The sequence below is a fragment of the Podarcis cretensis genome (assembly GCF_951804945.1).
Source record: "Podarcis cretensis genome assembly, chromosome: 13".
Lineage (NCBI taxonomy): Eukaryota > Metazoa > Chordata > Lepidosauria > Squamata > Lacertidae > Podarcis > Podarcis cretensis.
In genome coordinates, this window is record NC_137182.1 from 36,051,359 (window position 1) to 36,078,026 (window position 26,668).

General features: G+C 46.5%; 2 protein-coding genes across 7 annotated transcripts; one reads left to right on the forward strand and one right to left on the reverse strand.

Moving 5' to 3' along the window:
• Positions 1 to 1,706: 1,706 nt before the first annotated feature.
• PRODH2 (proline dehydrogenase 2) lies at positions 1,707 to 12,705 on the forward strand. 3 transcript variants are annotated; one of them, XM_079950636.1, is made up of 10 exons: positions 1,707 to 2,015; positions 3,005 to 3,198; positions 7,761 to 7,881; positions 8,493 to 8,576; positions 8,687 to 8,767; positions 8,865 to 9,011; positions 9,160 to 9,326; positions 10,116 to 10,226; positions 11,055 to 11,143; positions 11,271 to 12,705. In XM_079950636.1, exons 1-10 carry the CDS (start codon positions 1,764 to 1,766, stop codon positions 11,438 to 11,440), a joined length of 1,416 nt encoding a protein of 471 aa, XP_079806762.1. In that variant the 5' UTR covers positions 1,707 to 1,763; the 3' UTR covers positions 11,441 to 12,705. The 3 variants fall into 3 exon arrangements, with proteins under 3 accessions (XP_079806762.1, XP_079806763.1, XP_079806764.1); XM_079950637.1 differs by having other exon boundaries at positions 1,707 to 1,922; XM_079950638.1 differs by lacking the exon at positions 1,707 to 2,015 and adding an exon at positions 2,658 to 2,726.
• Positions 12,706 to 13,796: 1,091 nt separating this feature from the next.
• On the reverse strand, positions 13,797 to 26,639 carry LOC307201926 (calcium-binding protein 5). Of its 4 annotated transcripts, none has more exons than XM_079951464.1 (8): positions 26,507 to 26,635; positions 24,594 to 24,686; positions 22,903 to 23,024; positions 21,169 to 21,199; positions 19,981 to 20,124; positions 18,167 to 18,276; positions 16,082 to 16,229; positions 13,797 to 14,215 (listed from the first exon to the last, which is right to left on the reverse strand). In XM_079951464.1, exons 3-8 carry the CDS (start codon positions 22,963 to 22,965, stop codon positions 14,190 to 14,192), a joined length of 522 nt encoding a protein of 173 aa, XP_079807590.1. In that variant the 5' UTR covers positions 22,966 to 23,024; positions 24,594 to 24,686; positions 26,507 to 26,635; the 3' UTR covers positions 13,797 to 14,189. The 4 variants fall into 4 exon arrangements, with proteins under 4 accessions (XP_079807590.1, XP_079807591.1, XP_079807592.1 ...); XM_079951465.1 differs by lacking the exon at positions 26,507 to 26,635 and adding an exon at positions 26,372 to 26,498; XM_079951466.1 differs by lacking the exons at positions 24,594 to 24,686; positions 26,507 to 26,635 and adding an exon at positions 26,372 to 26,440.
• Between the last annotated feature and the right edge of the window lie 29 nt (positions 26,640 to 26,668).

A 26,668-nucleotide genomic window follows, 5' to 3' on the forward strand; every position in this document is an offset into this window, starting at 1 on the left:
GGGTGTTGGTAGTGCTTTGCCTGTCCATACTGGACTGTCTGACACTGTAATTTTGCTCAGAAGAATTACCACAGACCATGTCTTGTTTTTTAAAAAGGGGGAAATGCCAACAGGGAGTTGTAACCCATCGTCAGTGGGAAAGCCCACAGGCTGGCTTTGGGCTACAATCTGGAGCAGCATGCTACCAAAAACAGGCAAGATTTCTGTGCTAACCGGGCCTAGAGACAATCCGTTGCAGATTTCAGCAGTTTTAATGTCTCCTTAATTTCTTGCGATAGTTTTTTTATTATTTTTAGTTCCATGTAAGCCTGGCTGGACGTCCATATTAAGCCCTTGGCTCAGCTTCCGAAGCTAAAGCATTTATTTCTCCTTATCTTGGCAGGCCTCAGCTAAATCACCTTCAGTACTTAAGGACAGAAGCTGCAAAGTCTTGCATTGCCTCCACTCTGGGGGGATTGCATTGCCTCACTGTGGCTTGTATCTTCTGCCCTCTGCACATTTGTAGGGCCTCCCTTTGGCAGGTGACCCAGTCTTTTTTATTTAAAGTTAATAAATTCCTCAGGGAGACCTCCTAAGACACACCTCTCAGTCCTGAGGGGAATGCCCAAGTCGGCCATTTTTGGACCATGTCCCAGCTACTTTGTGCTTGTGTGTTTAAGCAAAAACATTCTTCCCACCTGACATGACGAGTTTCCAGGCAGAAATGCAGAATTGTGCCACCGCACGCCACGGGGGAATTGTAGGTGGGAGTTATTTGGTTTGTCAGAGGCTGGCTTCTGTAGGAGCAGAAATTCTCAGCCCTCTTAAGGCTCAGCCTTTCACAGAAGCAAGACACTGGATATGTTTGTCACGCTAAACTAGAGGTTGTCAACCTGGTCCCTAGGTTTCAGGATTCTAGGTGGGCGGTAGGGGGTTCTACGACACAAGCTGAATCCTTCCATCGAGCACTGGTGGGCGGTAAGGAAATTTTACCATCAACAAAGATGCATTAGTGGGCGGTAGGTATAAAAAGGTTGACTACCCCTGCTCTAAACCAGGCATAGGCAATCTCGGACCTCCAGATGTTTTGAGACTACAATTCCCATCATCCCTGACCACTGGTCCTGGTAGCTAGGGATGATGGGAGTTGTAGGCCCAAAACATCTGGAGGGCAGAGTTTGCCTATGCCTGCTCTAAACCATTGGCTGCCATGCTATACCAGCCTCCCCCAACCTGGTGCCCTCCAGATGCTTCGAACTACGACTCCCATCATCCCTAGCCATCATCTGGAGCTCCAAAATGTATGTGCTGCCACGGAAGGAAGGATCATGGAGTTGCAGAACAGTAGAGGGAGGGACCCAAAGTGCCACCTAGGCCAATGCAGGAAATCACAGCTAAGGACCGATGGATTGCAAGTGTGGATTGCAAGCGTGGTAGCAGTAAAATGGCCAGTTCCACAAATTGAAGTGGTCGAGTAGGTGATGCTTCAAATAATGGGTACCCTTCAAAAGAAACGACCTCTGATGGGATAAAACAGTTGACTGCCTTGGAGTGCTGAAGTTTAATAAGTGACTTCTCCTCAGCAGTTTTTCTACCCTACTAAGCTGCTCCCCCTCCACCTGCCCCCACTAACCTGCTGAGGCAGCACCTTGTGGGCTGGGTCTTGCACTTTTTCTCTACTTCACCCCTCCCGCCGGGGTTTCCTGCTGGCCCCAAACGCTGTGGGATAGGCAGCAGGTGCTACACTCTGTCCAAAGCTGTGGCCCTTGGACAGAGCTGGCGGTATGCTGAACTGCGGGCCTCGCTTGACGCACCGTAGGCTGGCTTCCCTCTGGGCTTCCCAAGCGGTTTCTTCAAAATCTACATCTCCCCAGCCAGCCCCCCAAGCTGCTGCGAAGGACCCCACGCCTGCCCATCTTTCCCTGAACTTGGACGATGGGAAGGTATTCCACCTGAAGAGCAACTGGGAGCTCACTCGGGGGCTGCTGGTGTTCCGACTCTGCTCCTCCCCATGGCTGGTTCGGAAAGCGCCCACGGTGAGACCGGGGGGGGGGGGGCTTGGATCGTGACCCGCTTCAGGTCACCCACCCGCTCAATCAATTCATTTCCAATCCCCACCTGTAGCTTAATGGGTGCCCCACAGTGCTTTGTTGTGGCTGGGGAGAGTGGGGTAAGTTAAGGGTCTTTGAGTCAAGCCGTGGGATGGGTCTGAACTGTATTCCAAAAGGAGTCTTGTTTCACCTTGTCTGCGACAAATTGTTGCAGCGTGAAGCGCTGCTGCTCCAGAGCCCAGTCACTCAATTCCCTTCCCATTCCTGCTGGTTCTTCTTGCCCACCCCCACTCCTCCAGGAGCCAGTCAACATTTCAATAGGTGCTGAAGATTCGTAGCCCTCATTTGTGATCAGCTGCCCCTTCCCATAGGGTCCACTCCCCCCTCCCCAATATTTGTTGAACTTCTGCAAGCCTTGCGGGACTCCCCGGCCTGATGATACTGCTCTCTTGTGTGTTGATGGGACATTTTGACTCCAGAAGCACCAACACACACAAAACCAACATCAAAAATTATAGGGAACAAGCAGAAACTGCAACAAAATGGTGCAGAATGCAGCAATCCTCAGGATCCCCAGCTGCTCCATTCCGCACCCCCCCCCCAGCATTCCAGTTTTGACTGAGCACCCTCAACCTCAGCGAGATGCTTTTGGTGTCACTCCCACTTCAGTTTCCTCCCCCCCTAAAGTTTATTGAGGTACTTCTGCAAACTGTGATTCCCCCAAGGCTACTGATATGTCCTTCCTGTGCAAGGTTGCTGTTGTTTTGCCTATGTGAGCAACGATGCTCAAAATCTGAACACTGGTAATGGAGGGAATGATTGTGCCATAAAGTTTCGATCCCACTTGATGCCTGAAATGGATCCTTAATTGGCAGGTGCACCCATTCCTTGAACACCTCTGCCATGGCCTTTCGGACTCGCCGTCAATGTCTACGTAGACGTTGTTCCATAAACCTTTTATTTCTCTCCACCAGGTCCTTTCTGTCTCCCGGCGGGTTCTGGGCCACCGACTCTGGACTTCTGTGCTCCGCCTTACGCTGTACGGACAGTTTGTTGCTGGCGAAACCCACACAGAGGTCAAGGAAACACTGCGACGGCTCCAGAACTTGGGGATCCGTCCTCTCCTTGCTGTCCCCATAGAGGAAGATGTGGGGCAAGCAAAGGAAGGGTGAGTGCTGGATGAGAAAAGTGGGGGGGGGGCATGATTTGGACAGCCAAAGAGAAGGCTGTGCCTTGATACTATGAGGAGAAGCATAGGCAGGCCTAGGAAACAAGTTCTCTGACAGGGGTTTAAATGCAAGGCACATGATTTAGCTAAAACTGGTGAGAGGCTGGTGGATTTGATTCAGCTTCCCACTTAGTCCTCTGTACTCCACTCACATATGATTCAAGCATAGCTCGGGATGGATTCATATCAGCACTGGATTTAGAGTGGTGCAGGCGGCTCTCTCTCACAGGGCCCCAACCCAACATCGAGAAGATCCATAATCAAGAAGATCCATTTGGGGCACCAAGTTTTGGCCTTACTACAAAAGATTACGAAAGTCTGCCCTTGCTTTGTCTTTTACCTCTGTGAGCGTGTCACACTTTCTTGGCGGATAAATGAGCTAGCTAGCACTTTGTGGGGTGACCTAATGGAAATGTGGCCCCAGAGGATAACAATAATTTATTTATTTTTTTTATTTGTACCCCACTCATTTGACTGGGTTGCCCCAGCCACTTTGGGCAGCTTCTGAGAAATGATAAAAACGCAGTAAAACAACAAACATTAAAAAACCTCCCTATACCAGGGCTGCCTTCAGATGCCTTCTAAAAGTCAGATACAGTACTTGTTTATTTCCTTGACATCTGATGGGAGGCGTTCCACAGGGTGAGTGCCACTACCAAGAAGGCCCTGTGCCTGGTTCCTTGTAACCTCATAGAGGGAACTGCCAGAAGGTGGGGAGAAGTGCTCAAGTGCTCAAATGTCAAGTGATGAAGCATGATTCACACATCCTTATCTGCTGCACAAAGCTGTCTTCACAACCTGTTTTTTTTTATCCGGTTTGTGTTCAGGAAGTGGTTATCCAGAGGTTAGGTGCTAAGGGTAGCGATGCGTACTTTCACACACAGCAGATTGCAGCCGCTGCCAGTGCAAGATATAAATCATTCGCCCTTTTATCTCACACATGCGAAATCACCTCTTGCTGAAAATGGTAAGAAACCCCAAAACAGCCCCCTTTAAAATGCAATCTCAGAGTTTCAGATGAGCACCACCGGATGAGGGCCAGGCAGTCCAGATTCCTGCTTCTCACAGTAGCCAGCGCAATGCTGTCAGGCATAAAGCCTTCTCTGGCTATTCTCTGTGCTATACTGCCCCTGGGTCTGGAGGTTCTATTTAGCTGACATGATTAAGAGCTGCTCATAGACTTATCCTCCGTGAATGTGTCTGCTTTCTAAGAGCGCTTCCAGATGGAGGATTAATTTACAAATGGCTTGTTGGCAACAGCTTCTAAAAAAACTTATTGCGGAAAGGGTAAATCCAGATTAAATGGCGGGGGCGGGGAGTGCACGCTGGCATTTTGGTCCTAACAGTGTTGTGTGGACACTGCGAAAAAACAAAAACAAAAAACCTTTCATGTGTGGAAAAGCTGCCCATAATAAACAGTCCATCTGGTCACAGTTTTCCTCATTATGGTGAGATGCATTGTGTTCTTAATTTAATTATAGGTACCATTTCTAAAGGTGCATCACCTACACCTATAAATTAGCCTAGGCAAATTATGCATATCTGTGTCCTTTTTTGGTGTGATTCGTAAGTGGCTTCCCTGACTGGAAGAATTGCCGTGGAAGGGAAATCGTAGCTCTGCTGCTTTGATATTAATATTTACGTTATTTTCGTATTGATTTTGTTGTACGGCATCTTTTGTTGTTGTTGTTGCTTTAATATGCATTGTAAACTAGGGTTGCCATATTTCAAAAAGTGAAAATTCCGGGTGTATGTCAGTCCTATGTAAACCAACTTGGGATCAGTATTATGAATAGACTGCCTTAAAATAAATATTGAGGGTTGTAACCGACTTAGCTTCACTCAGAGTAGATGCATTGAAAATAATGGGTGTGACAGGTCCATTAAGTTCAAAGGGATTACTCTGAGTAAAAGGCTATAACAATACAGTCTTAAATTAAATAGTTCATCATGCCAGCCTCAACGCTGAAAGGAAGAGTAGATAATAACCTGGGCAGCACAGGGCATTGAGCTGAGGGGACTAACAACAACAACAACAATATTTATATAGGTACCTACTGAGAAGATCCATTTAAATAGCAGCAGTACCAAAAGGAATTATCGTGAATATAATAAATATTTGTCCTTGCTCAGGGTGCTGTATTGCTAAAGTCCTCCCCCAACCTGAAACTCTTTCTCCCTTCACATCTCTCACCTGTCAAAACTGCTAGTTGTGGAGATTCCATCATTTAGGCACCTGAAGATATCAGGGCTGCCATACGTCCAGATTTTCCTGGGCATTACCCGGATTTCAAAGCCGGAATTGACGTCCTGGGTGGGGTGGGGAATTTCCGAAAGGTGGCGCTTTGTCCTGGATCTTAGGCAAGTCAATTGAAAAACCACGTTCAACAATTTTGGATGTTTCCTAAAAAACTGAACAATTTTGGTGGTTCCCTGGTTTTTACTTTTTGAAATATGGTGACTCCAGATACATATTTAGGAAAATTCCTTAACGGAAGAAGCAACGGCTGATCCCCCTTTTTGATAACATCAAACAAGGTCGCTATCCGGATCTGCTTCAGGCCTGAAGTGAAACACGCAGGTGCTTGACTGGGAAAGAAAGCAGGTGCAAAGAGAGACACGGCCATCTTTGAGCTAGCCAAACAACAGATTAATTTTGTGTGATAGAGTCCGTTGAAGCCAAGGCTGTATACATAGCACAGACTTAAAGCACCTTTAAAGCACATTCCTCCACCTGCCCTCACAATGGCGGGAACTATAGTTTTTTTAAGGGAGGCAGGGATTGCAGTTCTATGGGAGGTAGACTACAGCTTTAAATGCACAGTGTGTGTTCAGTCCCCGTGCTGAGTTAGGCTGGCCTTGGAACATTCTCTATAATGAATTGGCGGGTGTGTGTGTGTGTGTGTGTGTGTGTAGCTTTTCTTTTTGCTGATTTGTTAATACTGCTGCTTATCTTGCTCTCGGTCTTGGCTTAAAAACCCTCCAACTTTTTATGATTATTGGCATTGTTAGCCACCTTGTTTATTTATTTTTAATGCTTTTCATTAACTTTTTGTTACAACACATAAACACACACACAAAGATACAACGACAATTAAGAAACAAACTAAATAGAAAGCACAAAATACGGTAAATAACCTTAAATCCGTACGCTCTTCCACATGGACTTACGTTACGCTACTTTATATTTCCCATTCTTATTCTTTTCTAGTAGACTTCCTACCTCCTCAAAGTGGGTCTGTTTTCCTGTTTGTTAAACGGTTTCTTTCTCATTTCATCATTTGAATATTTTGAAATGGCAAAACTGACAGATACAGTTAGGGGACAGTCTAACCAAAGGTTCCAAAAAGAGTGGAGTGTGTATAAAGATTACCTAAAAAAAACCAGTGTCCTCAGATCAAAACCTGGACTTGCTTTGAGTAATTTTCGCAAATCATAATATGGTCTATAAGTACGGTAGATGGAGAAGGGTAGACATGATTGTTAGTCACCTTAAAGCACGTGACTTCCCCCAAAGAATCCTGGGAATTGTGGGTTTGTTAAGAGCTGTGGGTTGGGAACTGTAGCTCTGTAGCTTGACCCGAAGATGTCAGGATTTGAACCTAGGACCTTCTGCATGCAAGGCTCTGCCGCTAAGCTAGAGTTCCTTATGGTGTGAGAAAAGGGGGCTATTGGCCCCCACCGTGCTGCTGATCAGCAACAACTATTTCTTAAACACAAATTGTCCACCCAACGTTGAAGAATTTATCAAATAGACACATCTCATTTGACCCTTTACTTCTCTTTGGGGAAACTGGCAACAAAAGCTTCAAGGGGATCATTGAACAACAGGACAGAGTGAAAGTGGAAGGTGGTGAGCAGATTGGAAGGAGTTGGCCCGGGAAGGTTTTCGGAGAGTTTGAAAGTGTTGCTCTTGACAGATGTTGCCTGCTGAGTATTTTCAAGCAAAGTGGTGGTACCAGAAGGAGATTCTGCACTGACTTTGGGATAGCTCAGTTGGTAGAGCATGAGACTCTTAATCTCAGAGTTGTGGGTTCGAATCCCATGTTGGGCAAAAGATTCCTGTATTGTAGGGGTTGGACAAGAAGACTCTTGTGGCCCTTTCCAACTCTGCAGTCCTATGTACTGTATATCTGAAGGAGCATCTCCACCCCCATCGTTCTACCCGGACACTGAGGTCCAGCGCCGAGGGCCTTCTGGCAGTTTCCTCACTGTGACAAGCCAAGTTACAGGGAACCAGGCAAAGGGCCTTCTCAGTAGTGGCACCCGCCCTTTGGAACGCCCTCCCACCAGATGTCAAAGAGAACAACAGCTACCAGACTTTTAGAAGACATCTGAAGGCAGCCCTGTTTAGGGAAGCGTTTAATGTTTGATGCATTACTGTATTTAAATATTTTGTTGGAAGCCACCCAGAGTGGCTGGGGAAGACCAGCCAGATGGGTGGGGTATAAATAATAGATTATTATTATTATTATTAATTATATCTGCTTTGCCCCAACCAGGGAAGACTGGTATGACAAAAATGCCCAATCTATGCTTACCTGCCTGGATCTGTCTGCAGTTGGTGCCATCAATCCCATGATGCAACTGAAGGTGACAGCACTGATGGCAGCTGCACTCTGCGTGAGTATTGTGCAATTATCCTCTTGGGCATGATGTCTTAAAAACTATTTGATCTAGAGACTGGTGCCTCTGCTTGCTTCTCTTGCCAGCCCCCTCTCCTCCAGGATTCTATCATCTCAGTCCGTCCCTTATTTTTGATGCATAGGACCTCATTCTGGCCCAATTTTTGTGAAGGGAAGGGAGCTAAGGTAAAGGTAAAGGGACCCCTGACCATTAGGTCCTGTCGTGACCGACTCTGGGGTTGCGGCGCTCATCTCGCTTTATTGGCTGAGGGAGCCGGTGTACAGCTTCCGGCTGTATCTTCCCGCCGGAGCGATACCTATTTATCTACTTGCACTTGACATGCTTTCGAACTGCTAGGTTGGCAGGAGCAGGGACCAAGCAACGGGAGCTCACCCCGTCACGGGGATTCGAACTGCTGACCTTCTGATCGGCAAGTCCTAGGCTCTGTGGTTTAACCCACAGCGCCATCCGCGTCCCAGCGCCATTAGGTCCAGTCGTGACCGACTCTGTGGTTGCAGCGCTCATCTCGCTTTATTGGCCGAGAGAGGCGGCGTACAGGGAGCTACGCTGCTTTTATTTTGGATTACTTTCCCCTGCTCCCTTTGCAGAAGACCATCGCCCTGCATTTGCAAGAGCAGGAGACCAAGTCGGACCTGAGCGTCGAGAGAGTGGTGGCTGCCATGAAAGGGGAGGTGAGGAGCCTTTCCGCCACTGCCTTCAAGGTGGATTACATTTGCTCCAAAGAGAGCTAAAACTTTATTTGACCTGTGTATTATCTCCAACTGTTTTCCTGCCCCCACAGGAGCTGAACTTTGGCTGCCTGACCCAGGAAGAGAACCACCATTTCAAGAAATCGTTGAGGCGGCTCAATTCTGTAGCGCAGGTACTCTAAGGGGAGGATGGAAGCAGGGGAGCCCAGCCCTGGCGATGGTGTCCATTTTGTTCTGGTTCTCATCTTCCCAACCTCTTTCCGTCTGCAGTATGCTGTGGAAAAAGGAGTCCGTGTCCTGGTGGATGCAGAATACACCTACATTAACCCCGCCCTGATGCTTGTCACCATGGCAATGATGGCTGTCTGGAACACCCAAAAGCCATGGATCTGGAACACATACCAGGCATATCTCAAGGTGAGTTCCTCCCCCAGAAACAATCCTCCTTCTATCCACCTTACTTCCTGGAAGTAAGGAAGGTCTGCTCTCACCTTGACAACTCAGTGGTATTGGAGGACTCCTTTCTTGTTCTACTACAGTCTTTGGCCAACTTGTCTCTCTCCAGGACACCCTGGAGCGGTTGAAACAGGAAGTCGCCCTCACCGAGTGCTTGGGTGTCTGTTTCGGAATGAAGTTGGTCCGGGGGGCTTACCTGGAGAAAGAGCGGAAACTGGCAAAGGAAAAAGGATATCCTGATCCTGTGCAGCCCAGTTGGGAGGCTACCAATGAAAAGTGAGGAGGACTCCACCCTGTTCCACTACTTTGCGGGTCATTAATACGAGGCATGGGAAGAGAAGCTTCCTATGGTGTCTTCCTTCCACAGTGTGGCCTAGGGTGGTCCTTTATGTGGCAGAATCATCTATTTGAAGGGCTGCCTGTTCCAAATCTGGTTTAAAGATAAAGAACCATAAGAAGGGAGTTCAGGAGTGGCCTTGAAATTGCCCATCACTCATTAGCACACATGGATAGCAATCTGAGGTCACTGGGCTGCGTACACACAATCTATTGAAAGTAGTGTACTTTTCTGTGTATAAGACATGGGTTGTTGTTTTTTACTAAAAAATAATGTTAAAAAGGGGGGTAGTCTTATATATGGATAGTGCATAGGGGGAACGTGTGATTGGTTACTGCCCCCAAAATAGAGGGCGTCTTATATACAGGGGCAAGTTATACATGAAAAAATACGGTATATTTAAAGCACGGGGCTTCCCCCAAGGATCTTGGGAACTCTGCCTTGTTAAAGTTCCTGGGAATTGTAGTTCTGCAAGGAGGTAAATCTACAATTCCCAGGATTCTTTGTGGGGAGACATGTGTTTTAAATGTGCGGTGTGCATGCAACTGCTATTCTCACTTGAATTAGACGCATTGCATTTTTCTATTATCAGTTATACAGTAGTGATTTTTTAATGTCCATCCATCCATATAAACCAGCCTATACAAATTTGATGCACGGTGCACCTCTCTCATTTTTTGCCCCCTCTGCTTCATTCTCTTGCCCTCTTCCTTTTTTCTGTGATCCAGTTACCAGCGCTGTTTGGATTTTGGTTTGGATCAAGTGTCTCGAGCCAGGGGAAGGTTTGAGATGATCGTGGCCACACACAACGAAGCGTCCGTGATGCACACTGTTCAAAGGTAGGGGGAATACCACAAAGGGGAAGTGAGTGGGGTTGTCTTTCTACATAACAAGCATCAGCTGGCTTGTCCACCAGTTCTGATGGTTTGGACATATGGGTACTCTCTGAAAGTGGGAGTCATGGGGGAGGGGGAAAGCCTTGGAAAACTGGCTGCCTTTTATCTGGAAGGGAGCCTCTCCACACTACAACACACATACATACACAATTGTATGTGTAAGCACTGTTCTCTCCATGCTTCAGGGTGGCATAGCGCTGCCTTTCTGACATCGGCAACCAATACTCCAATCCATAACCACCTCTCAGATCTATTTGCATGAAAGCAAGCTATATATAAGGGAAGTGGCATACTGCTATCATGACATGCCTAGGAGCAAAATATTGGTTGTCGGCATACAGAGGTAAAGAAAAATCAGCACACATCGTCTGGGCAGACAGCACATGCATCCTTTCGGGAGGAGAACAGGGACACATTATCCAGGACGTTAGAAACCCGAGACAACAGCAGCAAAAGAAGCCCCATTCACATTATGGAAAACCAGTACACAACACACACGGCCACCATTGGTTAATGTAGAAATAATACTTCCATTGTTTCTTACAGCAACCCTGTAAAGCTGACCCCATAATATTATCCCCATATTGCAGATGAGGGGTTGAAGGTGAGGTCTAGCGGCAAGCAGCTCGCCTAAAAAACCAGCCAGCGTTTTTGTGACTGAGCTGGACTCCTAGCCCTTGTAGCTTACAGTTTATGCTGTTCACTGCTATGATACTCTCATAACCTCTCCCCAACCTGTCGCTGAAATGTGCTTGTTTTATCTCTTTTAAGGATGGCAGAGATGGGCATCGACAAGGGTGCTGGACCGGTCAGCTTTGGGCAGCTGCTGGGCATGTGCGATCAGATTTCCTTGGCGCTAGGTGAGTGTAGTGTAGACCCCGCTTCCCACAGATGCTCTCCACACCCACAGCCACTTCCGTTTCTCCTGCGATATCGTCACCTCCTTTCTTTCTCTCTCTCTTTTTAAAATCTTGTGCCCAAATCTAGGCCAGGCCGGTTATGCCATCTACAAATCTATCCCTTTCGGCTCTGTGGAAGAAGTAATCCCCTACTTGATCCGCCGTGCTCATGAGAACCAAAGCGTCTTACTTGGGATCCGGAAGGAGAGAGATCTGCTGCAAATGGAGCTTCGGAAACGGGTTCTGAGGCGGCCTTGAGGGAATCTAAATATCCCAAAGAACTACCCCACCTCCCAATGCTTATTCATGGAACCAGGGCCCTACATTGCAATGTCTCCAGCTCACTTCCCTCATGAACTTCATGATGGAATAAACCGCCCTCGGGTTACCTGGTTTCCAGCATCCCAAAGCCCTAGACTTATGGGTTGGGGCTTAGTGATGTGATGGGCTTTAGTGTTGTCAGGGTAGGACCTTGTGATATCATGGAGCCGCTAACTCTAGAAAGAGAAAAACTGAACCCTGCCAAATATACGAGACAGGAGAAAGAGCCAGAAATGTGAGGCCTGGGAGGGGGGTAGAATTAGGGGGGAAATGCTGAAGTTTTTATTTTGAAGATCTCAGTGGGGTCGGGGAATGAAAGTTTAGGAAAACACACTGACAAGCAAAACTCTTACGCAATGCTTTCTCTTTCAGAATAATGAGTGGTTTAATTTTTTATAACCAATTACACAGTTGCAAAGGTCTTGGATTCAAGACTAGTAATTTGAGCTTGGCTGGCGGCCTTGAGATCTAACCTTGCTGCCCTGAGACCTTCAGCACGGATCCCAAAATCTGAGAGTGTCTTCAGCTCCCACTTACTGTGTGCTTGCTGCATTGTCAGAACTGGGTTTTTAATCCATCTTCCCATGATGTTATCCCAAATGCATAAGTATCCCATCCTTTGTTATAAAGCACTACTGCTTGAAATGTTGTTTCTCAAACCAGCTTTGCACCAATTGGAGTCCTGTAGCCATTCGGATTCGCTTCTGTTCATGTACATGCCAGGGGATGTTGATGGGACAGGGAACATAAGAAAAGACCTTCTGGCCAATGGCCCATCACCCATCACCCTGCACCCAGAATCCTATTCTCACAGTGGCCAATCACAGACGCCTATGGGAAGCACCCAAGCTGGACATCAGCACAAGTCTTTTTGCTATGCAAAGGTGTTCACACCCCAAACCACCTGCCCACCCCAAAATGTGCTAAAGGAATTCCACACAAGCAATAACTGGGTTATTTTTACAAATCAGATCTTCTGTGTTAAGAGGGAATCCAGATTAGATGTTTTAAATAAATAAAAAGAGTGCAGGCTGGCATTTTGAAAACTGTGATTACATGTGCATACTGTGAAAATCATGTATGCTGTTGCTGTGGCTCCAGTCACAGAATAAAGGCTTCTCTGCCTAGAAGTGCCCTGTGTCCTCCTGTCCTGACTGGCTTGGTTTGGTGCTGAGCCATGCAAGGCCAAACTGCAAGCCAGGTTTGGGAGGGCAGAGCACAGATGGGGAAGGGTTTTTATACAATAGGCTTAACCAAATTTGTGTATTAGCGAGTTGGAGAAGGTAGGTTAGTTGATGTTGACTCCTGCCACAGCATGGGGCTTGGACTGGGTCCTTTCCAGCTCAACCATTTCGTGATTCTCTGTGGGCAGGAATAACTGGATGGCAGATCCAACAGTTCCACATTGCCCAAAGGTGCTAGACAGGGCAGATAAAATGGGATTTTTGCAGTTGTGCCCTCCAGAGTGCTGTGATGGTTAGGCAGGCTGCCTTGTGTCTCTCTGTGAAGAGAACTGGGCATCCACAACAATTGGGGGTCTGCCTGTGTTTCTGGATGGTTAGAAGTGGCAGGAGAGGGGGTTATGACTTGGCTTGACCTAAATCAGGAGGGGTTGGGATGGGCCTTGTAGGTTTATCAAGAGAGCTCTCCCCCTTGCTTCCCCATAACTGCAGCTCCGTCCCAGAGTGGTCTTGCGGCTGGGCTAAAAAGGGTAGCAGCCCTGAGGACCAAGACACAGGGGCAGAGCTAAATCTGTTTGCCCCGGAGTGACCTTGGCACATCCTTGAGGGTTTGCCCGCTGCTCCGCTTCCTCCTCTGCCACCCTCCCTGCCACTGTGATTAGGGGAATGGAGAAGTGGAAGTGCAGCAGCTGTTTCGAGCCCCATGACTTTTAATCTGCAAAGGCTCATTAGGAGGAAACAAACAGTCCTGGAGTTGCAATCCTTTGAAGGGGCTCAGATAGCCAAAGAGCCAGGAGTCTGAGTCCTCACCTTCATTGCTCCCCGCCCACACGATGATGATGACGGTGATCAAACCCAAGTGTCCCGCTTCACCAAAGTCCCCCTTCTAGAAACCTCTGGCCTTCCTACGCAGGAGGGTCCCTGCTTCCTCCTTAATCTGTTTATTCCTGCCCCATATGCTGCCCTTCTGAGCAGCGCTTAAAGCGGATAAGCCGCTTTGGGCAGGGCCAGTCGTGGAGCTGCCAGGGTGTTATTCTGACCTCTGTGGATGCCGGCAGCAGCGGGCAGCTCCAGTCGATGTGCCACAAAAAAAGCCACCCCCACGCGGATCCTGAGCGATCCTATACAAGGAAGTCTTTATTGTACATGATTGCTGGAGGGGAGGGAGAGGTAAGGCAGGGCGTTGCGCTGGGAAGCGATCTTCCGGGGTGTTTTTGAGAGGGATCAACCGAGCTGGTTGGACCAGTTGTGGAATAGATTTGATGAATGCAGCTGCCCGGTAATAAGGGTTTCCTGCAGGGATTGGACTTTGCCAAGTGAGATGCTTGCCCTCCTCTTAGGGAGACAATCCAAGAACGCACCCCCCCTGCCAACCCACCCCTTGCCCTGCTCAGTCTCTTGTGCAAACGGAGGTTTGACCTCCCCTCCCAGTTCACACTGGGATTTGATGTTGAGCTCCATACATTCACATATTCATTGGAACCAGAGAGGGGTGGGCGACTCCATCAGCGTGACATCATCCTCACAAACTCTGTAAGGCAAACGTCAATAAACACATCAGTATGGCTGGGGAGCAAGGCCCGAGAGACCTGGCTTCAAATCTACGAAGACTGCTGAGTGCTCCCTCGTCCTGACCTACCTCACAGGGCTGTTGTGCTTATCCAAAGGGAGATAAATGGCTGTGAATGCCACTGCCTGCTCCTTGGAGATAAATGTGTAATTCACATGTAAAATAATGATGCCCTGGTTACCAATTTGCTACTGGGCCAGGTTCAGGTCTTTTGTGTTAATTCACAAAGTCCTGAACAACTTTAAGGACACCCAGATTCCATACTCTTCACTTTGATCACTAAGACCTTTGAATGGGCACTCTTGGTGGTCCTCCATGCCCCCAGGATTTGGCCAACATTTACCAGGGTTTAGTGCAGCAGGCCCTGCCCTGTGGGACTACTTGCTAATGGAAGGTCAGCTGGAGTCATTCCTGCTCTCTTGTCTTTCAAAACTTGTATTATTCAGACAGGCCTTTGATATTTTTACCAATGAGTTTTTATTCACATATTGTTGATGTTTTTACTGCTGCTATTTGTAGTTATTTCAATTTAGTAAGAAGATAAACCTGTGCTGGACATGCACATGATATTATTCAACTATTTTGGGTGTATCGTTATTTGTTTCATGTTCTGTTTTGTCTAGCGCTGAATATAATTATCTTTGGAAGTTCTCAAAATATCTGTTTTTAACTACCTTCTATCAGTTACCAGTGCAATCCAAACTGTGCAACAAGGTAAGTCTGGGGAAATTCTGCTTTTACATTTGCTGCTTCACCTGCATCATTTAGGTTACTTGTGCTGGAAGCTGGTTGTGCTGTCGTAGTAGCCTAAAATATCTCCAGAATCTGTATTCTGAAATGACCTAGGTCCTGTTACCTAAGCATATAAAGAGGAGGCCGCTGGATCAAGCCAGTGGTTCGCTTAGTCCAGCATCCTCTTCTCAGGGGTCAACCTATGGGAAGGCCACAAACAGAACCTGAGCTCAACAGCACTCTCCCAGAATGGAATCTAGAAGCATTAAGGGTAAAGGTAAAAGGACCCCTCAACAGTTAAGTCCAGTCAAAGTCGACTATAGGGTTGCGGCACTCATCTCACTTTCAGGCTGAGGGAGCCGGCATTTGTCCACAGACAGCTTTCCAGGTCATGTGGCCAGCATGACTTAAATCACTTCCGGCACAACAGGACATCGTGACGGAAACCAGAGTGCACGGAAACGCCGTTTACCTTCCTGCAGCAGTGGTACCTAATTATCTACTTGAAGTTGCATGCTTTCAAACTGCTAGGTTGGCAGGAGCTGGGACAGAGCAACGGGAGCTGATCCCATTGTGGGGATTCGAACCACCGACCTTCTGATCAGGAAGCCCAAGAGGCTCAGTGGTTTAGACCACAGCGCCACCTGCGTCCCTCCAGAAGCATTACTGCCTCCGACAGTGGAGGTAGAACATAGCATTCAGGGTCATTAAGTCTTGCCTGGTGTCTTTGGACAACTCCCACACTGCGCTATCTAGTGCCTGCTTATTAAGTTAGTACGACAACCACCCCGCCAATGGGGCTGCAATCCAAAAACAGGGCAGGTGGAGCAGGGAGGCTGGCTGGTCCAGCCCCTGGTTTCCCCATCACCAGCAGCTCTTTTGACAGGTGGGCTGTGTGCTACCATCTCCATGCAACTGGAGCAATCCAATAACTCTCTAACCCTATTATCCATGCCCATTTAAGCCTATATCTTTTCAGCCTGTGCTCCTAAATCCCATCTCCCCAGACCTTTAAAGCTTTTAACCTCTCATCTTGCATCCCGATAAGCCTATAATCTCTTTCCATCAATCCTATATTCCCCGATTGCATCTCACCCTCAAAATCCACCGTCCCGTCTCCATTGACGTCGGCTTCCTTCACCACATCAGCAATCTCCCGGGACGTCAGGCGCTCACCCATCAGCCTCTGCATGGCCTGGTACAACTCATCCAGAGTGATCTCGCCATCCCCGTTGGTGTCAAACTGGAAACGGGGAGAGGCATGGTAGTTAGTTGCAGTGAGAGTCAGCATCCTTAATCTGAATAGGAGCAAGAGGGCGAAGCTTAATGGCAGGAGATGCAGGACAGATGAGAGGAAGTACCTCTTCATGCAGTGGGTCGTTAGCATATGGAACTCATTGCCACAAGATGCAGTGGCGGCCAGTTAACCTGATCCCATTTTAAAGCTAACGGGAATACAGTGGTACCTCGGGTTAAGTACTTAATTCGTTCCGGAGGTCCATACTTAACCTGAAACTGTTCTTAACCTGAAGCACCACTTTAGCTAATGGGGCCTCCTGCTGCTGCTGCACCGCCAGAGCACAATTTCTGTTCTCATCCTGAAGCAAAGTTCTTAACCTGAAGCACCATTTCTGGGTTAGCGGAGTCTGTAACCTGAAGCATATGTAACCTGAGGTACCACTGTAGATCTATCAATAGCTATCCGTCAGGATTAATAATAGGAGAGAAATCCAATTCAGTTTGCATTTAAAAGGTGCACGGTCTCATTCATGCATTCCAAAAAAATAAGGAAACCAAAACGCAACCATCTTTTACAAAAGTCACATTTCCCCAAATTTTGCAATGCCGTGCTCCAGCCAAGAAATGTGTGCCAAAATGCACATACAAGGGTAAAGTGTGCCTAGAGAAGCACATGTCAGTGAAAAATAATGGAGGAAAAATCCATTAAGGAAATATAAATATTAGCGAAATATTAGTGCTGTCCAAAAAAAAGGAAGTGTACCAAAAGGATTTGCACCAAACGGTTGATGGATTTTCATGAGAACTTAAAAAAGTAGAACCTCCAAGTCCAGATGCAGTACACCTCTGAAAGCCACAAGATGAGGAGCAGCAGTCTAGGCTTTTGCCTTCCTGCCCTGCTTGTGGTCACCCGGTGGGTCACTATAGTAAGTAGAACGCTGAATTAGATGAGAGTGGCCACTTATGGACCACCAAAAAAAGCGGACACAGCTGTGAGTAAAATTCCGGTGTGGTAACATATGTATAAAAGCAAATTTATAAACAAAACAATTTAAATACAAATACAGTACACCTCATGAAGTATGCAACCAGGTAACTTGTGTGGCTGTCTATCTGCTTCCAGATGCTAACTGTTCATGAGTAAATTAAAGGATCTTTTTCTCCCTTAAATCAGACGTGGACCAGACAGTCCTTTAGTTAAAGGAACCCTTTAAAGGACTGTTCCCCTGGCAGTGCTTCCGGAAGAGGACTTCTGTAAAGTAAGAGAGATTGTCTAGACCTTTGGTCTGATCCAGGAAGTTTCTTCCTTTTTCTTCTCTTATTTTTCTATGGAACTAGCAAGGTTGGCAGAGAAGGGATAGTCATGGGGAGTGCTACGTCCCATCCCCAGCTTTTTTTGGGGGGGGGATCAATGTTGTCTAGTTGGGGAATGAGAAGCTGGGGAATGAGAGGTGTTCAATTTTCTGGGAGGGAAAGGGGACAAATGACAAGCTGGGATAAGTGAATCGGTACATTTCAGTGTCTCTCAGTTTCTCATTTTTCTAGTCTTAACCACTTCTCCACATTTCCGTATCAGATTGTGGAGCTAGGAATTAAGTTGTCGTGAAAATTCACCAGCATTTTAGTATGAATTTATTCTAATGTGCACATTTACCTATGTAATTTTGCTCAATATACACATTTTTGCAAATCCGTTTTCCCAAACAGAATGCACTTTCATATTTCATTTCCACTAACAAATGCATTTTTAATGCACACTAATTTGGGGAAGTGTGGGTTCTGAAGGGATGGCTGTTTGTGCATTGCTGCGGAAAGTGAGGTAGATTTGTTAGATTTGCCTTTGAATGAGAACAGAATCAGATTTCTGCCCCACCCCTGAGAACAAGAAACAAGGCTGAGAGAAAGAACTCCAAAGCCCTGTCCAATCCCAGCCCATCTTACCTCCTTGAAGGCATCCCTCATTTCCTGAAGTCCGATCATGCCCGCCGTCTCTGCCAGCAGCTTTGGGGTCATCATCTCCACAAAGTCCTCGAAATCCACGCGCCCTCCAACTGCAGTGACCACAATCAGGTTAATTTCTTAGAAGGCTCAGATATCTTGGTTTTCCCTTCAAGTTTCCTTACATATCCCTGATCAGCAGCCGGTTTTGGGCTGCATACACAGCATACGTTTAAAGCGGATGATTTCCCCCTAAGAATCCTGGGAATGTAGTTTGCTAAGGGTGCTGGGGATTGTAGTTCTGTGAGGGGTAGACTACTGTTCCCAGAATTCTTTGGGGGAAGTCATGTGCTTTACAACCTAATATACTAAAAAATTCAAACTAAACTAAAGAGATTAGATAAATGATGATAGATAGATAGATAATAGATAGATAGATAGATATCTCAAAAGGGGGGGGGACAAAAGAGAAAAAGAAAGTAAGATACATTAATAATAATCCTCATAGGATCATCATATGATCCTCATAAAACACAAAATTATAAATATAACCCTCAGTCAACATTTTACCTTAAGCTTCACACATATGGAGAGTTGAATCCTCCCACCAGGGAGAGCTTCTCCTTCCTCTGTCTCTCACCCTGAGAAAAGCCACTTTGACCTGCCTCCCATACAGGTCAGCTCCTTGTAGGTATCTTCATTTATCGTGTGCATGTATGTATTATATGTGTGTGTGTGTGTGTGTGTGTGTGTGTGTGTGTATAAATTAATATTAATTAAGACATACACCTAGTTAATGCTACTGGAGAGCCACCAGAAATCAAACATCACACAAGAAAACCAATCAAAAAGAAAGAAAAAATAGGGGGGACGGACAAGAAAGAAGAGAAAGATAAAAGAAAGATATTTTCAGTTCCCTATCTGCCAATTGTGTATATAACCATTATTCAGAGTATTTAACATACTGTCTTTTTCGCTCTATAAGATGCACTTTTTCCCTCCTAAAAAGTAAGAGGAAATGTGTGTGCATCTTATGGAGCGAATGCAGGCTGTGCAGCTATCGCTGAAGCCAGAACAGCAAGAGGGACTGCTGCGGAGCAATCCCTCTTGCTGTTCTGGCTTCAGGGATAGCCGCGCAAAGCCTCTTCAACAACATTTGATTCAGAATTTTTTTTTCTTGTTTTCCTCCTCTAAAAACTAGGTGCGTCTTATGGTCAGGTGTGTCTTATAGAGCGAAAAATATGGTATATACTCCAGAATCATTCTAGCTATGAATAATATCTAGTTACTGTGTTGTTGTTGTTTTCCATCCTGTGGGATTGTCTTTTCCCAAAGTTGGTTGGAGGCCTTGGGGGGGGGGGTTGGACTTTTGGGCCTGTGCTTTTTAGGCACGGGACAAGCAGATATGTGGATGAGCCTTATGTCCAGCCACTGCATCACACAGGAAGCTGCCTCACTGCTGCCTACCACCGGCTGCACACAAACCTCTTTTCCCTCTGAAATGGCAGACAAGTCAAGGGCTGGTTGAATCCCAGTCAAGCTGACAGTGGCCATCCTTTACGTTAGAGCCCGTTGGAGACCCAGGAAGTGATACCAGGACTCCCATCGTCAGCCTTCCTCAACCTGATGTCCTCAATATGCTCTGGGCTACAATTCCCAGCAGCCCTTGCTTAGTATTGTTCATGGTAAGAGATTATGAGAGTTGTAGTCCAAGACTTTTAGAGGGCCACCAGCTGAGGAAGGTTGCCTTGTATCTTCAGTCCAGCACCATTCTTTATTGAAATATTCAACCCAGTCCTCGGAAACCAGGCACTTACGATTCATGTTGATCTGCTGCGACAGTTCGATAAGCTCCATCTCGGTCGGCATGTACCCCATTGTCCTCATGAGGTTGCCCAAATCTTTGCAGCTGATATAGCCATCCTTGTCCTTGTCAAACTCATCGAAGGCCTCACGGAGCTCTGTTTTTGCAAAACAGGAGCAGCAAGAGTAGCAGCAAGGGTAGCAGCAAGGGTAGCAATAATAACCGAGTAAATAAAACCTCTGTGTCATTGGTTTTCCAGTTTTTTACCTCAGGGAACACTTCCTCTGGAAGGCCTGCTGAAGGACCCTCTAGCACCTGCTGTGGAGTTCCAGCATGTTCTAGAAGATTCTGGGTAAGCTTTAAGGCAAGGGTATAGAAGCCGTGGCCCTCTACATATTGCTGGACTACAGCTCCCATCGTCCCTGACCATTAGTCACGCTGGCTGGGGCTGATGAGAGCTGTTTTCCAGTAATAAGATGGAGGGCCGTAGGTTCCTCATCCCTTTCTTAAGGCCTCATCATCATTCCTCATGAACTGGGTGTACAATCAATATCCCCTGTGGCTAGGGATGGGCGAATGTGTCCATTTCACTTTCCCCCAGTTTTTTATTTTTCCAAACAGTTCTCCACCTTTTCTCATCAGTTTGCCATTTTGTGCTTTTAAAAGGTCCTCGAGAAAATTCACCAGCATTTTAGTGTGAAATTCAAGTAATTTCAAGTGCGAATTTCACGTGATATACAGATTTAATGCAATGTGGATCAACATAGACATTTCTGCAAAGCGATTTCCCATGATATATGTCATTTTCACCAATATATGCATTTTTATGCACATTCATCCTAAAATATTTTTGTAAACATTATTTAGCTGGGGAACTACACTGCAAAATTCAGAGACGTGTGTCTTATAAAGAAAGGCTGTGTTTCGTTTTGCTTGTTCTTGCAGAAAGTGCAAATTATGTAGGTTTGCCTTTAAATGCAAACTGGATTGAATTTCTCCCTCATCTATGCCTATATTACACTCCAGGGGAAGGTCAGTCATGGTTGGGAAACTCTCTTTATGGGAAGCTCAAACGTTACTGATCTTCCCATCAAAGAATCCCTCATAATCTTCCAAAGCAACTCAGAATTTCCCAGAACAATTAAAAACAACAACCCCAAAGCTGCTGCTCAAAAGTATCACAAATGCCCATCCTACTTACCTTCAATTTCATCTGCTCCCAGTTCCCGCTCCTGTAAGGCAGATGTAAAGTCATTCATAGTGATACAGGCACATAGGAGGGAAGGAAATGAAGAAGTCTTGGTTCACAGTCCTCAACCTCACAAGAAACTACTCCTTCCTCCAGAGCTGTAGAAAACAAGACCCCCAAAGCCCTACTGCCAAACCGATCTCTCCACCCAACCCTTCCCGACGCCCAAACAAAGGCTCCTCTTCCCTAAGGCCAATCGAAATAATTGCATTGCGCTGTCAAAAACACAGCAATGCTCCCGTTGAGTTGACAGCTCAATATTTACAGGCACACAGAAGGACAAAGTGGATCCAGCAATGAACTGGAACACTGCCCAGAATGACAGAGCCAGTGATCACTGTGAGATGGAGGAACGGAGAAGTGGGGTGGCGGGGAGAGAGAAACCCTACACAATCCTAAAACTCAGTGACAAAACCCAGGAGGTGCAGAGCCCATGGAGGAGCAACCATGTAGCTGCAGATGTTTGGAGAGAGAGAGAAAGGCTGAGACCACCTCACTGTGCTTTCTGATTCACAGAGACCCTTCCTCAAAACTTCAAGCAAGTACAACCGAGGGTGAGTCCATGAGCCGGCAGCAGCTGAGTGCCTTGAGGATCACTAGAGATGAGTACACACCATATAGTTAAAGTACATTTCCCTCCCCGTAAGGAATCCCGGGAGCTGTTGTTTATTAAGGGTGCTGGGCTCTGTCAGAGGTAAACTACAGTTCTCAGGTTTGGGGGAAGGTACGCTTTAAATGCATGGTAGGGCTAAAGCACACCAAGATATCATAATCTGCTCCACTCCTGAGCCTGGGTGGGGTGGGACAGATAATTCATACTAAGGGGGAGGGAATTAGGAGATGGTTCACAGGACCCAGTCCCAGATATTTTGCCTTAGACTCCCTGCCCCCAATTTCCTGCCCCTTCCCTATTATAACCTTTAAAAAACAAAAGTTTGCTCACAAGATGACTGGGTGTGCTGCATCCGACAGGGCCAACGAGAGCCTCAGACACCCCCAACCATTTTAATTTGCCCGGCAGTTAATTTGTGCCCCCGTGGCTCTGTGCACTGAGTATTTTAGTTTCTACCCAACGCCCCTGAGGCCAGCTTAGCCCCCGACTGCCTTTCTCTTGCATACTTTCCCAGGATTCAGAGACCCAGCCAGGTTATCTATTTGGCTGTGGTGGTGACAGAGAATAGGTTGTGAGAAGGGTACTCCCACAGGACACACATACATTTCCCATCATGTCATTTTTACCAAAAAGTTGGGGTATGTTTTGGAAACCATCTAATAAAAAGGAAAAAAAAATTAGAAAACCCTGCCTGCCAGAGGCAAAAGGGGAACGAGAGATGGCAGCATGTAAGACGCGTTGCCTCTTTCAAACCAACATTCTAGAAGTTAAATTGAGCCCATAGAATTCCATCTCCCTCTTGTTTCTCCCACACACTAGACTTCTCATCCCGGGACCTAATGCTCCAGAACACCATAAACTGCAAGCCGCCTTTGTGGAGCTGAGTCTGGAATCCTTGGGGGCTCCTCATCCTACCAGGCCCCACTTTTGGTTAATTTCCCTTGCAGAGGAAAATGGAAACTCAGCCCTTGCTTTGGCTGACCGTTCCAGACCGTTTGCCCTGCCCACCTGGGCTGCTGCGCCCTCTTGCCCAGTCTCTCTCTCCCCCCACCCCACCCCCGCAATGGCCATACCCCCTGTTTCTCAGCAATCCCCTTGCGCAGGAAGATGCAGGCTGGTCCCAGGGTGTTCTGCATGGCGCTGAGTGCTGTGTGTCCTGGTCACCCTCAGTACGGTCCTTCTGACGCCTCGTCCCCTTTAGCAGAAGAAGAGATGGCTCTTATGGATGAGGATGTTTTATAGAGGGGAAAGGGGATTATCTCTCCCCCCTCACTTCTGATCCTCACCCCCACCGTCCAGGCCTTTTTGTTCTCCTCCTGGCTGTGGTGTCTGTAAAATAAATCCCTCCTCCCCTCCCCAGATTAACATCTGCCACATGGTAAGAGCTGGCAGCAAGGACTCCTCAGGCTGGGCAGAGGAGCCAGAAGGGTCCAGAGAGCAATGGGGTGGGGTGCAGGGCTCTGCTGCAGCTGTCTGGGAAAGAGGGAGTGGGATTTAGTGGCAGATTTGATCCAGAACTCTTGCTGGGTCCTTCTGGGACACCGGAGGCTCCTCCTGATGATCGATTAATTTATTTGTTCTGATTTGCTTGCTGGGTGGCTATATGGCAACGAGCGTTCATCTTACATTCACCCTCATTTGCTCACAGAGTGTTTATATGTCTTCCTATTAATCAGCCATTCATATTAGACTTCGTCATTCATTTTCCTGTCACTTTCCTACCTGCAAAAGTCTGATTTTTTTATTTATTTAACAAGCGGATTTGTTGCTCCAGGGCTCCAGAGCGCTTTAATCCACTTCAATTGCACAAACCTAAATTTCCCAGTACTGTAAGCACTTGGATCCCTCCCACAGAAAACTGACAGTCTGGAGGCACCCCAAGGGCCAGTGAGTTAGGCTGCCAGCACGCCATGCTTTGAAGCACATTGCTCCCCCCCCCCCCCCCGCCAAAGAATCCTGGGGGCAGTAGTTTACACCCCACAGAGCAACAATTCTCAGCACCTTTAAACAAACAACTACAGTTCCTGGATTCTTTGGGGAGGGTTGATGTGCCTTAAAGGTATTACACACACACACAAAAAAAAACACACACACACACACAGAGAGAGAGAGAGAGAGAGAGAGAGAGAGAGAGAGACTAGACTTCTATGTAATTATAGTGAAGCGTGTTCTTTAGGGCAGCCATGTTATTTTATACAGTTAGAGCTAGAGTGCTTTGGGTAGGTTCTGGGGGACCCCCACCCCTTTCCCTGACCACTTCCTTGGATATCTTTTCGCACAGGTTCTGCCTGTCACTGGGATGGGGAGAACGGATCAGGTTCACCTGTAGTGTACCTGGGTTAAGACGCAGCAGCTGTCTCTACCAGGACAAAAAAGGTTGTGAACCCAATATGTGTGTGTGTATGTGTGTGTGTGTGTGTGTGTGTGTGTGTGTGTGTGTGTAAGATACTATAAAGTATCTTTATAGAGGTATGGAGTGTGGTGGATGAACAGCATTGGTGGGTGTTGATAGGAAAATAAAGAGCATTTGTCTTTTTAAAATGTAAAGAGCTTCTTGTTTTGCTGTGTATGTTTGTTTGTTTTAGTTTATTTCTACAAGTGGGAGTTGTGCTGAGATATAATCCTCACCAGACAGGCAGGCAATGCCTTGTAAAGAACGGCATGGAAAATGAAACTAGAACTAGGGACTGAAGCAATGCAGGGACTGCATTAGTATGATTGTTAGGCATGTTGTATAGTCACTTTCGGGCAGTAAAAGAGTTACCGTTCATCTACGGCAGACTCTGGCATTCATTAAACAGCAGCGGCAGAGGCATCCAGTCAAGTATCAGGTGTGCCACACAATTCGGTCTGTTGTCTAGTGCATGAAATACGAGTCAAATGACCCCCATGGGTTTTCATTGATGCATTAATTAATAAATAAATTAGGCCTGCAATTTTCTTAAATTAATTGACTTGCGCTAAGAACTTTGGATGGGCAAAATAGGTGCCTTAGTTCTTCATAAATTAATTGTTAAATTGTTATATATATATATATATATATATATATATATATATATATAGTTGTTTTAGGCAGGTCTGGCTGCAAGAACTGGATGGCAGCCATAATATTTAGAAGAGACATTTTGCAGTCTCCCATACAAAGGAAGGAACTTTTCCAGGACAGGGAGTGAGTAGGAAGCAGAAGCAAATTTAATACCCCAACTAAGTAAAAGAATAACTGTAAGTATATAACTAGCCAGTGTTTTTTCCCCCTGGGGGGGATGCAGGCAGAGCCGTAGCTAGGTGATCTTGCACCCTGGCAGAACCGCCCAGACTCGCCCCCTAGCCACAGACAAATTAGCTCTTCTTTCTGCCTCTCATCCAACTCCCCCTCCCACCCATTCAGTTCACCCTCTATTTAAAAACCATTTCTTATGAGGCAATAATCAATATTTATATTATTTATATTTATATTTATATTTATATTTATATTTATATTTATATTTATATTTATATTTATATTTATATTTATATTTATATTTATATTTATTTATGGACATATTTTTAGCCATTTTTTGCACACACACACCCATCGCCTGCACCCCTGGCAGGGGCCCACCTCACCACCCCCTAGCTACGGTCCTGGAGGCAGGGGTATGCATGCCCCTAAACATTTTGTGAATCTTTGTACTTTTGCCCATTTACTGTATTTATTTTTCCCGATTTGAACTATAAAATGGTGATTTTCTTGAGTCAAAATGAGAGTACCCCTAAACATTTTTTTAGGGGGGGAGAGCACTGTAACTAGCTAATATTTCTGGTCAATCTAGTCACTTAGCAGAGATGAGATATTGATAGACTCTGAGCAACTTGGGTTGTGTAAACATATCGTAACATCCACAGTAGAACAAAATCAACTCAGTCCATCAAAGGCCTGTGGAGAAAGGTGAGTATTTACCTGGCCCAAAAAGGAGTCAGTGAGTGCGGCAAGAGTATTGTTAACCCAGAAATGGAAACAAGAAGAAATTCCGACGAAAGAAGAATGGCAGACGAAATTAATGGACTATGCAGAATTGGACAAAATGACAGGAAGGATTCAAAACCTGCGGGACCAGAGATTTACCGAAGATTGGAAGAAGTATATGAATTATTTGAAGAGCAACTGTAATCAACAAATTATGTTAGTAGAGCTACAAGAAGTTTTGTAAAGAGAAATATAGGAAGTGTTACAAAGTAGAAAAAGATAGAGATATTGGTTATGAAATGCATACTGAAAAGGACCTAGAATCATAGAACTGGTGACTTTGAAGGAACCCAGAGTCATTTAGCTCACCCCACCCCAGTGCAGGAATCCTGCCCACAGCCATCCCTGAGTGGGCTTGAACCACCAACCTTCTGGTTAACAGCCAGACACACTGACCCATCTCCCTCTGAGCCTCCCTTAGAGGAGGGAGCAGGAGACGGGTCTCAGATGAAGATCTAGGGGCCAGGGCAGACTCCGTTCACATCTCCTTCCCACTCCATGGACAAAAGCCAACTGAATTGTCGGTTGAATCTTACTTCAGTGGCGGTGGCGCTGTACTTGTGGGGTGTAGGCTGGCTTGGAAGATGTGTAGGTAACGTGAAACAAACACTGCTCGGTGATCCCAGTGGCCCCTTCCAACTCCGCAATTCTACCATTCTGTCTTTCCACACCTGGTCTACCGCCTGAGAACACCTCGTTCTGGCTAGGGGCCAGGCCATCACTGTCCCAAGGGGAGGAGAAAGCAAGATGGTGGGACGTTGGGGGCCCTGCTCCCCTTGAGAACCTTTGGCTTCCCCTCGCGGCTGCCACGGCAACCAGGTGGGTTCTTCTTC

Coding starts and splice junctions, on each gene's coding strand:
- PRODH2 (XM_079950636.1), top strand. CDS start 1,764: ATGCTGAACTGCGGGCCTCGCTTGACGCACCGTAGGCTGGCTTCCCTC. Junction 2,016..3,004: donor TGGTTCGGAAAGCGCCCACG/GTGAGACCGGGG, acceptor TCTCTCCACCAG/GTCCTTTCTGTCTCCCGGCG. Junction 8,577..8,686: donor TGGCTGCCATGAAAGGGGAG/GTGAGGAGCCTT, acceptor CTGCCCCCACAG/GAGCTGAACTTTGGCTGCCT.
- LOC307201926 (XM_079951463.1), bottom strand. CDS start 26,554: ATGGCCTGGCCCCTAGCCAGAACGAGGTGTTCTCAGGCGGTAGACCAG. Junction 20,125..21,168: donor GGGAGCAGATGAAATTGAAG/GTAAGTAGGATG, acceptor TTGCAAAAACAG/AGCTCCGTGAGGCCTTCGAT. Junction 18,277..19,980: donor GCAGCAGATCAACATGAATC/GTAAGTGCCTGG, acceptor TGGTCACTGCAG/TTGGAGGGCGCGTGGATTTC.